This window comes from Pantherophis guttatus, chromosome 3 (genome assembly GCF_059756535.1).
Source record: "Pantherophis guttatus breed Tessera chromosome 3, ASM5975653v1, whole genome shotgun sequence".
Lineage (NCBI taxonomy): Eukaryota > Metazoa > Chordata > Lepidosauria > Squamata > Colubridae > Pantherophis > Pantherophis guttatus.
The window spans coordinates 24,296,694-24,309,727 of record NC_142065.1 but is presented as its reverse complement, the minus strand read 5'-3'; the positions used below and the strand labels follow the sequence as shown (position 1 = coordinate 24,309,727).

Genomic DNA, 13,034 nt, shown 5'->3' with positions numbered 1-13,034 from the left:
CTAGACTACCAAAACCAGGGATTTAAAGCATTAAAATGTGCTCATTTATTTGTGCAATGATCAGCTCTTAAGAGGAAATAAATACCATTAATTCCTATGACTAGAAATCTTGAGCTCATGACATCAATGGTTTAAATTTAGAAAGGAAAGGAAATAACATTTCACACTAAATTGCTATGGCCCACTCCATGTAATGTGCAGATGCAAAACACGTTAAAAATTTTCTATAAACTCCCACAGACATTGACAGCTCTTGGCTTCCACCTCAGAGTCATTTATGTTAGCTCTGGCTCACAGAAAGCAAAATTTCTCTTGCCAGCAGAAACATTCACTCCACCTGCATAGCCATGCTCATAACAAGTTTAAAAAGTGACCATGTTTGGGAACCTCTAAATTATGAAACAGATGTGAAAGCAATCTCAATTTGTAACTGCTATTCTACTCAGCCAAGAAGAACTATTGTGGTAAACTGCAATCATGGGATGTCCTTGCAAAAAAAGAAATACTGTACTATTTTACTCCTTGTGGCCTTTTTTTCATTATCATTTATTTTTAAAATTGATTGGGGTTTTAATCTGTCTGGGCCAAATTATTTAATTCGATTTTAGTTCTGTTTTTTAAAATTTTGTATGTATGTATTTTATTGTTGGCTGTTCACCGCCCTGAGTCCTTCGGGAGAAGGGTGGTATACAAATTAAATAAAAGTAAAGTAAAGTAAAATTGAAACATAAAACTGTACATATTATATAAAACAGTGTTTCTCAATGTTAACCATTTTAAGAGGTATGGACTTCAACTTCCAGAATTCCCCAGGAACTCACACCTTTTAAAATGGCTGATGTTGACAAACACTGATATAAAACAACCCTTGGTGGCTAACAAACATACAAACAACAAAAACACTAGGTCACCAATAGCACTACAACAGTACCCTCTTAAGGAACAAAAAGAATGCTTGGCTCAGCTCCGTCACTTGATAGCTAAGAAAATAGACAAATGTTACTGGTCTTTTGGAAAGCAAGGAGAGTAGAGGCCCTTCGTTTCTCAGGGAGAGGCTGTTCCATGTGGGAGTCACAGCTATGAAAAAGGTTCACTTCCTAGTTCCCACCAGATGATAGCATTTAACAAAGGAGATCTGGAGCAAACTCACTCTAGTACAGGGGTGTCAAACTCGCAGCCCGCGGGCCGGATGTGTCACATGCTGTCCCTGCCCGGTTTAGCGAAGGAGAAAAAAGTCCCGATACGTCACGTGACGATGCCGTGACGACACGAGTTTGACACTCCTGATCTAGTGGGATAGATAGAGGTCCTCAGGAAGAAGAGGTCCTTCAAATAATTTGGGCCTATGCTACACAGGGCTTTAAAGATAATAACCGGCACCTTGAATGGTACCCTAAAAGAAACCAGGGGTTAGTGTAGCTCACACAACAGCAATGTAACATGGGCAAGCTGCACAAAACATGCTGCATTTGGACCAATCTCCACGTAGAGGGAATTGCATTAGTACAAATAAGAAGTGACTAGGGCATGAGTTATACTGTAAGGCCTCCTGACCAAGGAAACTCAAATCCATGGCATCCATCCTGTGTAACTTTATTCCTTTGGACGTCAGACTGGCCATAGTCCAGCTGGTCCTTTGCAAGCTTCTAAGAACTTGGTCTTGTGCCCGAACCTGGGGCCCCAGATGTGCGTCAGAGCCTGTTTCCTGGCTATGCTAATGAATGTTTTATCATTCCAACTGCTGTGGGTCTTATTTTTTATATACGGTGTATGCTTTATTTAATTTTTTAAATATCTATTTTTATTGTGAGTCACCTAGAGTCATATATGTACGGAATATGAGAAAGACCCTGGAGACGGAGTGAGGAGATGCTTCCTAGGGAACAGTCAGATAGGAGACTGGACAATAGACTCAGTTTCTTAGACTAGAAAGGAGATAGTGAGAGAATTGTACTTTCAAAATTGTAAGCTTTACAATGAAGTAGAATTATCTGGTCGTGGTTCTTTTTCTGGTCTATCTAGACAAACTGACACATATATGAGTTGGGTGGCAACGTAAATCAAATCAAATCAATCAATAAACTACCCACTGATTCTGCCCAGGGAGTGCTAAACCTGTTAGGAGTTAAACATGGCAATTCCTGCCATTCCCCAACTTTTCCCTTTCTACTACTATACCCATCATAAGACGGTGAGCTACGCACTGCTCCAAAGAAGAAACATTTTACCCAAGGAATACAATTTTGCACAAAACGTACATATTCTAGTTTGCAGGGATAGCTGCACGTTTAGAATTATTAGACTTTAAAGAGAAAAGCAACACCTTGCAGCAGAACAGCGAAAACTGTGACTAGGTGTCCTATGTAGCTTCTTTACTTGGTTGATCACAAGCTTGCTATTGCTATACATCTTAAAAGTCTTTGCAGCTGTCCTGTTTTGAAAGTTTCAACCCAGACGCCAACTATGTAGTTCTACCTGCAAAAGACTCCTCATTGTAAAGTAGAACATTTTTTTATATATTGTTAGATTTGAAGACATTTTTCTTCTCATCCAAGAAGCTTCTTCAGCTCTGATTGGATGGTGGGGAGTGGCATAATGTATATATATTATATATCCTTCCATTCCCCACCATCCAGTCAGAGCTGAAGAAGCTTCTTGGATGAGAAGAAAAGCATCTTCAAAGAAACACAAGAAAATCCTGTTGCCTCTTGAAAAAGCACCTTTGGGACAACCATGACTTGGACAACTGAGAATCTCCATAGGCATTTAGATTTATATCCCACCTTTCCTCCAGCATCTCAAGGCATAATATATATATATATATATATATATATATATATACAGGTGTGCAATCTGAGTTTGAAAAAGTTTTAAATGAATACATTTAGTACAGCCTATTCTCCCCCTAAGCAGGGCAGCAGCTATTCGAACTGTTGCATAAAAAGAAGGAAAAGAAAAAGGGCAGAATTGTGTGATGGTAGTAATGTATTCCAGAGAAATGAAACAAGAACCCTCTGACACTGAACAAGTGGACTTCTGGAAAGAAGGACATTTCAAGCCTACAATGTCTTTTTGTCTAGAGTTCTGAATTACAAAATGAAGAAACCTCTAAGAAGGCAGCTTTTTCCAAAGCAGTACATTTTCTTCTGTTCTACTCTGCTCATGCTTTGTATGACCCAGACTTTGTTCACAGAAAATGTAAAATACAAAATACCATTGCTACCATTTCTGGTTGTGGGGTTTTTTTTCCCCCCGAGCAGCAGGGCTGTGGTTCATTCTGTGTACTTCCAACTGTCTCAGACTGGTGCCTATCATTTTGAGTCATACAGCCCTTCTTGTGATTGACGTAATCATTATTCAAAAGTTCAATTAGTCTGTGTTTTCTGTGGATGATTGTGTTTGTACACATAAGACAACTAAATCACTGCTTCTGCAAACAACAGCTGCTGGGTTAGTTTTAGACTAAAAGACTTCTGGAAAACCCACAAAAGATTCTCTCCTTCCAGCTGTTTCACTTTGCTGGATAAAAGGGGGAAAATTCTTCCTCCTGACCTTACCTGACCTGCCTGAACCTTGAAACCAAGCTGTAAATTGATCCTGTGACAAACATATGAACCATGTCTAATTATGGAGGACTTTGCAAAGGATACACTTAAATTCATGCCGTACCGTCAACAATTACAGACTGGTCAAACATACCACAAATGTCCCATGGTGCTCTGTAAAACATTCAAGTCTCCATTCTATAGAAATAGTGTTCCTATAAATTTATATACTGAATAATAATATACACGATATTATTCTAGTAGTTGATTTTAGGCAATCAGTGCTTTTCCAGGAATTGACAAGACAGATATGCTTTTCTGCCTCGGGAGAATAGGACTAAAAAAAGTTCCTGAAAAAATCAAACTAACTTTGCCTAGGGATATTACATGCACTCTGTATCAGAAGAAACACTGCAGAGATTTAGAAGGATCATGAATATTGTGTGGAAAAAACTATATGTAATGATACATAAACTCTATAATATAGAAATTCACATCTGATGAAGTTAAAGAATAGTGAACCTTAAACTTCATCCTTTTTTTCTTTTGCTTATAGCTGGGGTCCCCAGTCTGGGCCACATAAGTGGTGGGCGAGTGCACGAGAACGCAAAGCTCCATTTGTGTAAGCGGCGGATGTGTGTGTAAAACCATCCCTTCGGCCCCCACCCCGCCACCATCGCCAGTCCACAAAGCCAGAAAGTTTGGGGACCACTGACTTATAGAATATACATGAGGTATTTCTTTGTGTTCAAAACTTGGGCATATTTTATGTATGTACTGTATGTATGAATTCCTCCATGACAATAAGAGACATAGTAGAGGACAAAGGGACATTCTGTACTCATACAGGACATTTTCTAACAAAACTCAAACAGGCACAAACACACAAATATGTATTTTTAAGCAATTATGTGTTCATACACGCAGAGTCCATAATGCTTTGTTTCCAAAAATTGTTTTCAAAGCCATAATGAAAATAATGGCTGAATATGGTTGTCAGAAGTTTCACCCTTTCTTAGCTGCCCTTCATTTTCTTCTACGTATCATTTGACTTCCTTTCAAGCAGACGGTTTCACAGGGCTTACCTGTAGGAATCTCTGAAACTTATTGTATCATGCCCAGAGTCTTCCTGGTCTTCTTCAGATACTTTGAAGCACACCTTCTTCATGCCATGCTCTGCTTTGTCAATGTCACTTTCATCTGCAACCAAAGAAGTGGAGGATATCTCCTCTGTGGAGGGAGGCTCACATAATTCTTCTGCTGTTGGTTCTGTGATAGTCGACAAAAGCCTGCAAGTATAGAAAATGTTATGATAACAAAGGTAAAACCTATGTCCAGGAGGGATACAGTTATTTTGCTAAGGTACATAGGCTCATATTGAATGGAGTTTTGTAAAGTCCCATATGCACTTCATTTTTTAAAAAAAAAACAGAACATCTGCATTAAAGTGCTGACTGAAGCTAGGACTTAGTGAAAGCATTTTTATTCTGAAATGATCCTCCTAAGGATACTCAATTGTGCGTTTATTCATTTTAACTATGAAGGTGGCAACCTTATTTGTCCTAGTATTTAATGGATTATGTTTTAATTGTTGCGGTCAGCATTTTGAGTAACTTTTAGATACCGTGCCACAACCTTGCAAGGAGGCAACCTATAAGTATGTGCGCTGAACCCTTGCGAGTCTTTATGAATTATAACTCAATTATAATCTAAATTTATCACCTTGAAATATATTGAGGAAGCATTATGGAAGAAAGACTGTATAACTGACCCTGGAGAAAATTCTGTTTTGGAGAGAAAGGCAGGACAAATGATACACCTGAAGTTCATTAAGTGAAAGATTTTTATAAAAAAATTCAGGGAGAAGAAAAAGTCACGTGAAAACATAGATAGTCCTCGAGTTATGACCACAATGGAGCCCAAAATTTATGTTGCTAAGTGAAACATTTGTTACAACTTTTCTTGCCACAGTTGTTAAGTGAATCATTGCATTTGTTAAATTAGTAAAGTGGTTGTTAAGTGAATTTGGATTTCCTATTGACTTTGCTAGTCAGAAGGTCACAAAAGCTGATCAAATGACCCTAGGACACTGCAACCATCATAAATATGAACCAGTTGCGAAGCATCTGAATTTTGATCATGTGATCATGGGGATGCTGCAACGGTCATACGTGTGAAAAATGGTCATAAATCGCTTTTTTCAGTACCACTGTAATGTTGAACTGTCAATAAATGAACTGTTGTAAATTGAGGACTACCTCTGCTTTTGCTTATAACAGACACATAGAAATAAGAGTACATTTTAATCTCTGCAAAATATTTGTGAAGCATGTAAGATTTAGCCACTCAAATGAATTACATAAGGAAAATCTCACTTTTGCATGGAATAAAAAAACAAGATGACAGATAGCATCCTCCCAGATCGATGTAATTAAAATTGTCTGAAAGTTTCTAGTTCTGCACTGAATTGAATTTCTCAGAATTGAATTTCTCTGACAACCTGTAATCAAATACAGGTACTCCTTGAATTGTAACAGTTGCTTGGCAACTGTTCAGAGTTATGATGGACCATCTTGAAGTTACTTATAGCAATAGCAATAGCATTTAGACTTACATACTGCTTTATAGTGCTTTACAGCCCTTTCTAAGCAGTATACAGAGTCAGCATATTGCCCCTAACAATCTGGGTCCTTATTTTACCAACCTTGGAAGGATGGAAGGCTGAGTCAACCTTGAGCCTTGTGAGAATCAAATTGCCAAATTACAGGCAGCCGGCAGGCAGCAGAAGTAACCTGCAGTACTGCACTTTAACCACTGCACCACCATGGCTAACCTCAGATTCAAAATTCCAGTGGTTAAGCATCCCCTGCAGTCATGTGACCAAATTTTGGGCACTTGGTAACAATGCTGCATTTATAGCTCTTGCAGCCTCCTGGTGTTATTTTATGACGATTTTGCACACAGTTTGGCACTTACTTCCAGCAAAACTGTGCCCATAGTGAAACATCAGTTTCATTAAAAATGGTGGCAGTTGCTTTATGGCCACCTCGTTTGCTTAACAACCACTGCAAAACAGGTTATAAAATTGCATCAGTCGTGACTTATGACTGTGATGGGCAGACTCCATTACAGATGGTGTTGCTAGGTTATTTAATTCTGTGTCCTGCCTGGAGTCAGAAATCAACATGAAAAGCAAACCATTTTATTTATCTTTATTGTATTTAAAACATTTGTATAGCTATCCCAATTTAGAACTTAAGTTCTAGGCAGCTTACAATCTAGCAATAAAACCAATATATACGCAGGTAGTTCTTGGCTTCCAAATATTTGTTTAGGGACTGTTTAAAGTTATAACAGCACTGTAAAAGTGACTTACAAGCAGTCCTCACACTAACAACAGTTTTCAGCATCCCCACATCAAATGATCAAATTCTGGGTCCTTGGCAATTGGCATGCATTTGTAAAGGTGGCAGCATGCCAGAGTCATGTGATTGGCATCTGCCATCTTTCCCGCCATCTTCCGACAAGCAAAGTCAAAGGGGGAAGTACAATAAGCTTAACAATCATATTCTTCACTTAACAATTGCAGTGATTCTCTTAACAAGCAGGGTAAAATAAGGTTGTAAAATTGGACAGAATTAATTTCATTGCTGCCTTGCTTGGCAATGGAAATTCTGGTCCCAATTATAGTCCTAAGTCGAGAACTACCTCTACTCCTATAAACCTCCCTACACCCCCTCCAAAGAAATCCCACTATCCAACTTACTTATGTATCTGAAGGACATATTGTTTCATTTCCTTAACTGCTACATCTAGCTTGTTGAAGAGCTGTAAGTAGGAGTCCTGTATCTCCCGATCTTCTTGCTTCAACAGAAAAGCAAGACCTCTATCTTCTTGAGTGGTTCCTCCATTCTCTTGCCCATAGTAACCATCATACTGTCCATGTGGGTTGAGATCTTCATTTTCTGGAGTCAAACATCTCCATGATGGCGCAGCCATAGTCGTGATGCAATGCTGAGTGTATGAGACGGGATTTAAGGTTCCTGTTAAACATTAAAAAACTGTTCAAGCTTAAACCACAGCTTTTCAAAGATGAGCATTTGAGTTATTTTAATATGCTAAATAAACTGCTTTTTTTCAAATATGCTGAGCAACAGTACCTTATTATTAAACTGGTTGTTTTTAATGCACAATAAAATGCAATAAAACCGAGCATGTTTGATGGAATTTTTAAATAATTAACTAAGATTTAAGATTAGGGGTGAGTGTCGGTACAGACTGTTGGAAATAGACCATTAAAAATACTTTACCCCAGAAGAGCATGGGAAGTTCCTTGAGACACTCCTATTTACTATATTAATGATGAAAAAGAGGAAGAGGTTTTGCATGCAAAAAAAATCTGAAAGCATCCCTAAAATACTAAAGGTCTGTTGCTAATTTGAGTCAAATGACTGTCTGGCATACAGCAGCTTTCTATATAATTTATGTCAACCAATTGTGAAATAACAAAGGCAAACAACAAGATTGATTGATGGACATAATTTAGAAACAAAGTGTTAAAGGGTCCTGTTGTACACTTTCTATCTAACCATTGAAGAACCTCTGAAGACTCATCAAAATTCATCAAGACCATCAGAATTTTATATGTGACATGTACATGGTTGAAACTAATAGAAAGCTAATAGATATATGGAAGCTTACCAGAGCTCCCTTAACAGTTAATTAGACCAATGAATCTCTCTTCCCTGGTGCCAGTATTTCAATAGCTTTTGCATCAACAGGAAATTTCTCAGAAAAATGCATTAGAAAACAGCAATTAAGATGAATTTTATTTAATTGTCTGCTTACAAATTCCAAGCCTGGTGGTCATAAGAGATATGCACAATGATGGAACTCTTTAGCCATTCAGTATCTTTTAAGGTAAGAAAACCATTCGTTCTAAATAAAAACAGAAAATCTGTTCCGTTCTGGCTATTGTCATGTGTAGGGTATTAACCACGGGTGGGATTGAAAAATGTTAGCTATCAGTTCTCTGCCCGGTTGCTGGGTGGGTGTGGCCATGGGGGTGTGGCCTAGTCTGCTTCTTGCACCTTGGCAGCGGGGAGGGGGGGGTTCGCCCTACCCAGGCTCCAGAGGCTTTTCTCAAGCCTCCAGGACAATGAAAACGGCCTCCCCTAGGCTCCGGAAGCCAGAAACGGGCCTATTTTGGTACTTCCGGTACTTCCAGTAAACCTGTTTTTTGCCCTCCCCATGCTCCGGAGGCTTTCCTCGAGCCTCCTGGAGGGTGAAAACGGCCTCCTCCGGGATGAATCCCACCCCTGGTATTAACTATGTTCACTCCCTCTCCATGGATTGTTTCTGGACTGCCTATGGACTTCATATGACAGTCAAATATTCCAATGTAAACTTCAAAGCCTGTCTGACATTTAAGCAGAACTATTTTTAATGCAATCTTAATTCCAGTCAATCATTTCACTCCAGGGAAAGGTCTTATTGTTATTAAACACCTTGTTCTGGGTCAAGTCCAATAATAGAAGGCTTCCGTCCAATGCGAATACTGAATGACCTTCCCGTTGAGGTAGTGTTTTTGGGGTATGACACTTCCATGAGGTTAATGTGGCAGTTGGTAGGGCAGAAATCCATGCTGCACAAGGGGTGAAGCTCTGTTGTGGCTCGTTTGAAAGATGGGCTGACTTTCATTTTCAACTCATCTGCAAACTAGAGCAAGAAAAAAGAGGATTAGGAGCACATTAATTCATAAAATAACATGTACCTGAGATCTTTTTTTCTTCTATAATCACTTCACCCACCAGAGTAATTAAGTTCTGTGGGCAGTTTTCAATAATTAGAAAGATCCAAAGAGGGAAAAATATATTCACAAGAACTACATAAATCCATAAGTAACAATCAAAATACTCATAAATTCCTGGGGGAGAACATGAATATGAATAAAAACAGCTGTGACAGAATATTGATCTGCAAATCAATGTTATTGAAAAGATCACTTAAAAGAAACAAAAAGTAGATAGATTTAGATGTGTAACTGCAACGTTTTAAAAACATAGCTAAATGTCAATAATCACCTATTGGATGGATAAAGCAGTTAGGGACTAAACATATGTAATTAATAGGAAATTCAATTTTGCAATTTAATATGAATATGCAAAGGCTGCTCAGTGTATGAATGTGGGTGTTCTATAATGAGATGCTACTATGAATTTGCCTGCTCAACAAAAACAATAAACCCATTGAAAATTGAAAATATGTAATTGAATATGTACACACCTACCCTCATAAACCTTGTTGTTAAGGTCCTGAAAGCATACTAGTTGAAGTCATCACTGTGCTGTTTGGCACATAAGATTGTGCATTATTATCCTACCTCTTGATAACTGGCAATTCTTCTGCTGATGCTTTCTAGCTTTGTGTCACAAATTTGCCGGAACTCATATTGTGGCATGGTGACCACTGCATTGCTGAGGGACATGAGCCTCCTGCAATTCTTCACAAAGTTGCTGTCGTCTGTTGCAAAAGCCTCCAAAATCTAAAGCAGGAAAAATATATAGATTTCCTCAGTTGGGTTATTGTGACACAGGTTGCTAAGGACATATAGCACTGGAATGTCAACAAAATGACATCTTTCTAAAGAAAGCATATCAAGTCAATATAATTCCTTCATCCTTTGAACCAAAAAAAATATATGCTTGGGCTAATATTTCTACAGGAGTACACACTTCAGCAGAATGCATTGTTCCCGAACTAGGTGCCCCGTGATATGGTTTTTTACCAAAGATCCAACTTTCTTAAAATAAATGGCATGAGTCCAGGATATCTAAATAGTCCTCTTACCCTAATAGGATTGGCTCATCCTACTTGTTCCAGAAAGGGAACTTCAGGTCCTGTTTGCCAAAGAATCTGTGTGAGTGTGTGGCCCCCATTCTTTGGAATATTCTGCTACTGGAAGTGAGGTCAGGCCCACCCTCCTGGCCTTCGGGAAAATGCCCAGGTGGAGGTGGTGGACCAGGGGGTCCTGATGGGGTAGAGAGTAGGTACCCAACCCCTCTGTCATCTATCCTCTTGGTTATTAGTCTCTATTTTTTTTTTAAATGATCATTTTATATTATCATTTTGTAAGCCACCTAGAGTTGTTGCAACTGTGAGATGGATGGCAGATAAATTTAATAAATAAATTCAAGCAGTGTCTCATCTTATTAAAAGCTCTATCTGCTTGGACAGAGAATCCTTCTGCAGCTTCATGCAGGCAGGTTTCCACTGTGATGCCATCCAACCCCTTGTGAGATGTCTGTTCACAAAAACTTTTAAGCATCTGTATGCATGTCGCATGAATGGCTTTTGTTTTCTCTTCCTTTTCCACCTTTTAAAGTGAATCTCATACCTTTAATGGTTTATATTTATTGTTTTAATTGTCGTAATCTATTTTGAGAGTTACAATAATGGGAAATAGAACAGAAAGATATTAATTAAATAACTAAACAGACTTGTTGCTGATGGGTGACTTTTAATAGAAGTTTTAAATGTTCCAATTGCCTCTTGATGATCACAAGTGTAACATGGAAACTGTGATCACAGGAGAAGCAATTTCCCCTTTTCACTATTTCCAACCAGATCTTACTATTTCCCTAGTCTTTATTAACACTAGAATTCCTTTATGAAAAAGGAAAGTCTAAAAATACTCTACAAATATGTCACTAGTTACTTTTGCAATTAGGCCATAAATATGATTGAAAGAAAGATTGTTACACTTTGCTGCAAACATTGCTTCCCATCACATTTCTACATCGCCACTAAAATTTTAAAAAACACTATACCAACTGAGCAACAACATTTTTAGATATGCACAGTGAGAGCACCTACTTGTTACTACTAAATACGTTTAATGCTCTACACATATTTCTATTGAAATTGCACTAACTGCAAATACTTAAATTTTTAAGTCCTCCTCCTTCTATTATACTATGCTTCGCTCTTAAACCACAAAAGGTTTCAGAAGCATATAAATGAAAGTAACACAGTCCCTGCATTCAAAATTAGATTTTACTAAATCATAACACAGAGGGGTGGAAAGGGTTGTTTTTTAAAAAGAAAAACCAACTTACGTCTTGATTTTTGGTACTCATTTCTTTTAATTTGAGAGTCTGAATGAAATACTGCCAATGTAACTACCAATCCACTAGAAACTTCTTTAGAACAAAAATTCATGGGGTTTATTTTCCAAAGAGTGGAATTACAGTCACTAGGTCACCTAGTTGACTAAATTTTTGTAATTGTGGGTAGTCTATTTTCCACAGTCTAAGAATTTACTGGGCTAGGTGATGAACTTAAAGCATGTTGATCTGATTAGTCAACAGACTGATGGTTAGCTTAAAAAAATCCTCCACAACATGACAATTAATGGTATACATTCCACATACCACAAATTCTACAGTTTACTGTATCAACTCTATAACCTTTTCTAGAAGTTCAGGGAATAGGTCTTAATCAAAGGCTTCCAAAGCTCAGTAAGAGAACCATTAATTTTTCTCAAACTTTAGTCTAGGCACTGTGATTCCTCCTTTCATATAGTAGTTGCTAGATATTGTTGCAATGTGTGAGTCTAAGCTCCAAGATCAACTCGAAGCATTGTTGCATACAAGACTTGCAGGAATATATTATAACTATACACACTAACTTTATCTCCTCTACTTACTTCCATCAGGAATGAGATGTCAAATGGTAGGGTGAAAAATTTTGTTATTGATTGCATGCAACTGATTGGATTGCTTCTCTAAGGCTGTTTTCTTCAACCCACTACCCTTAATGTGTTGATTTTAACCATCCTCCTAGTTAACGCAGCTATTAGTCATTCCCTAATTCCAATTTCCTTGATTACATATTTTCATCAAACAAAGCCATTCAGAAAGGACTGTTAAGTTGAAATTTTAATTTTTCTGTTTGGACTGCTAAAAAGTCTTCTAAGCATACTGGTTTTAGGCCTAGTATTTCAATCTATAACTATGAATTTTAATTTAATTTTTTTATGATAGTCTTTCTACTTTAAGATTCTGCTTTGCACTTCATTTTTGATACTTTGGAAATATTTTATCAATTAATGCTGTAATGTGTCTTATAATTTTTTTTTAAATGAAGTTTAATGTCTTCCTCATGCTGCATTACTAATGTATTTTTGACTTAAAACACAAAACCTCCTAATAATTATCACTGTGTAGTCCAGCTGTTATAGTAAAAACATGCAAACTCAGCTATCGAGACTTCTGCATTTTCAGGACCTAGAGTTTTCAACTGCAGGAAGCCATGTAAATAAAATAGTTGGAATTTATTTTTACCAAGTTAATATACCTTCTTCATGGTTATTCTCTAGCTCTGGGAAGCTCTTACTCCAGAGAGAGAAATCTTAAAAGCTACAACCAAAATATCTACCATCAACAAAAATATCTATTCAGTGAAACCTGCATTTTAATCCACTTTTAT

The 13,034-nt window shown here is 37.6% G+C and overlaps 1 protein-coding gene across 2 annotated transcripts in view; it reads right to left on the bottom strand.

The window, feature by feature from the left end:
- PREX1 (phosphatidylinositol-3,4,5-trisphosphate dependent Rac exchange factor 1) overlaps nt 1-13,034 on the bottom strand; it is a 231,675-nt gene that overhangs the window by 24,077 nt on the left and 194,564 nt on the right. For both annotated transcript variants that reach the window (XM_034413827.3, XM_034413826.3), the window contains exons 23-26: nt 9,928-10,089; nt 9,053-9,263; nt 7,312-7,588; nt 4,631-4,834 (exon numbers count right to left, since the gene is read on the bottom strand). In XM_034413827.3, coding sequence (XP_034269718.1) covers nt 4,631-4,834; nt 7,312-7,588; nt 9,053-9,263; nt 9,928-10,089 — 854 coding nt within the window. The remainder of the gene's footprint in view (nt 1-4,630; nt 4,835-7,311; nt 7,589-9,052; nt 9,264-9,927; nt 10,090-13,034) is intronic.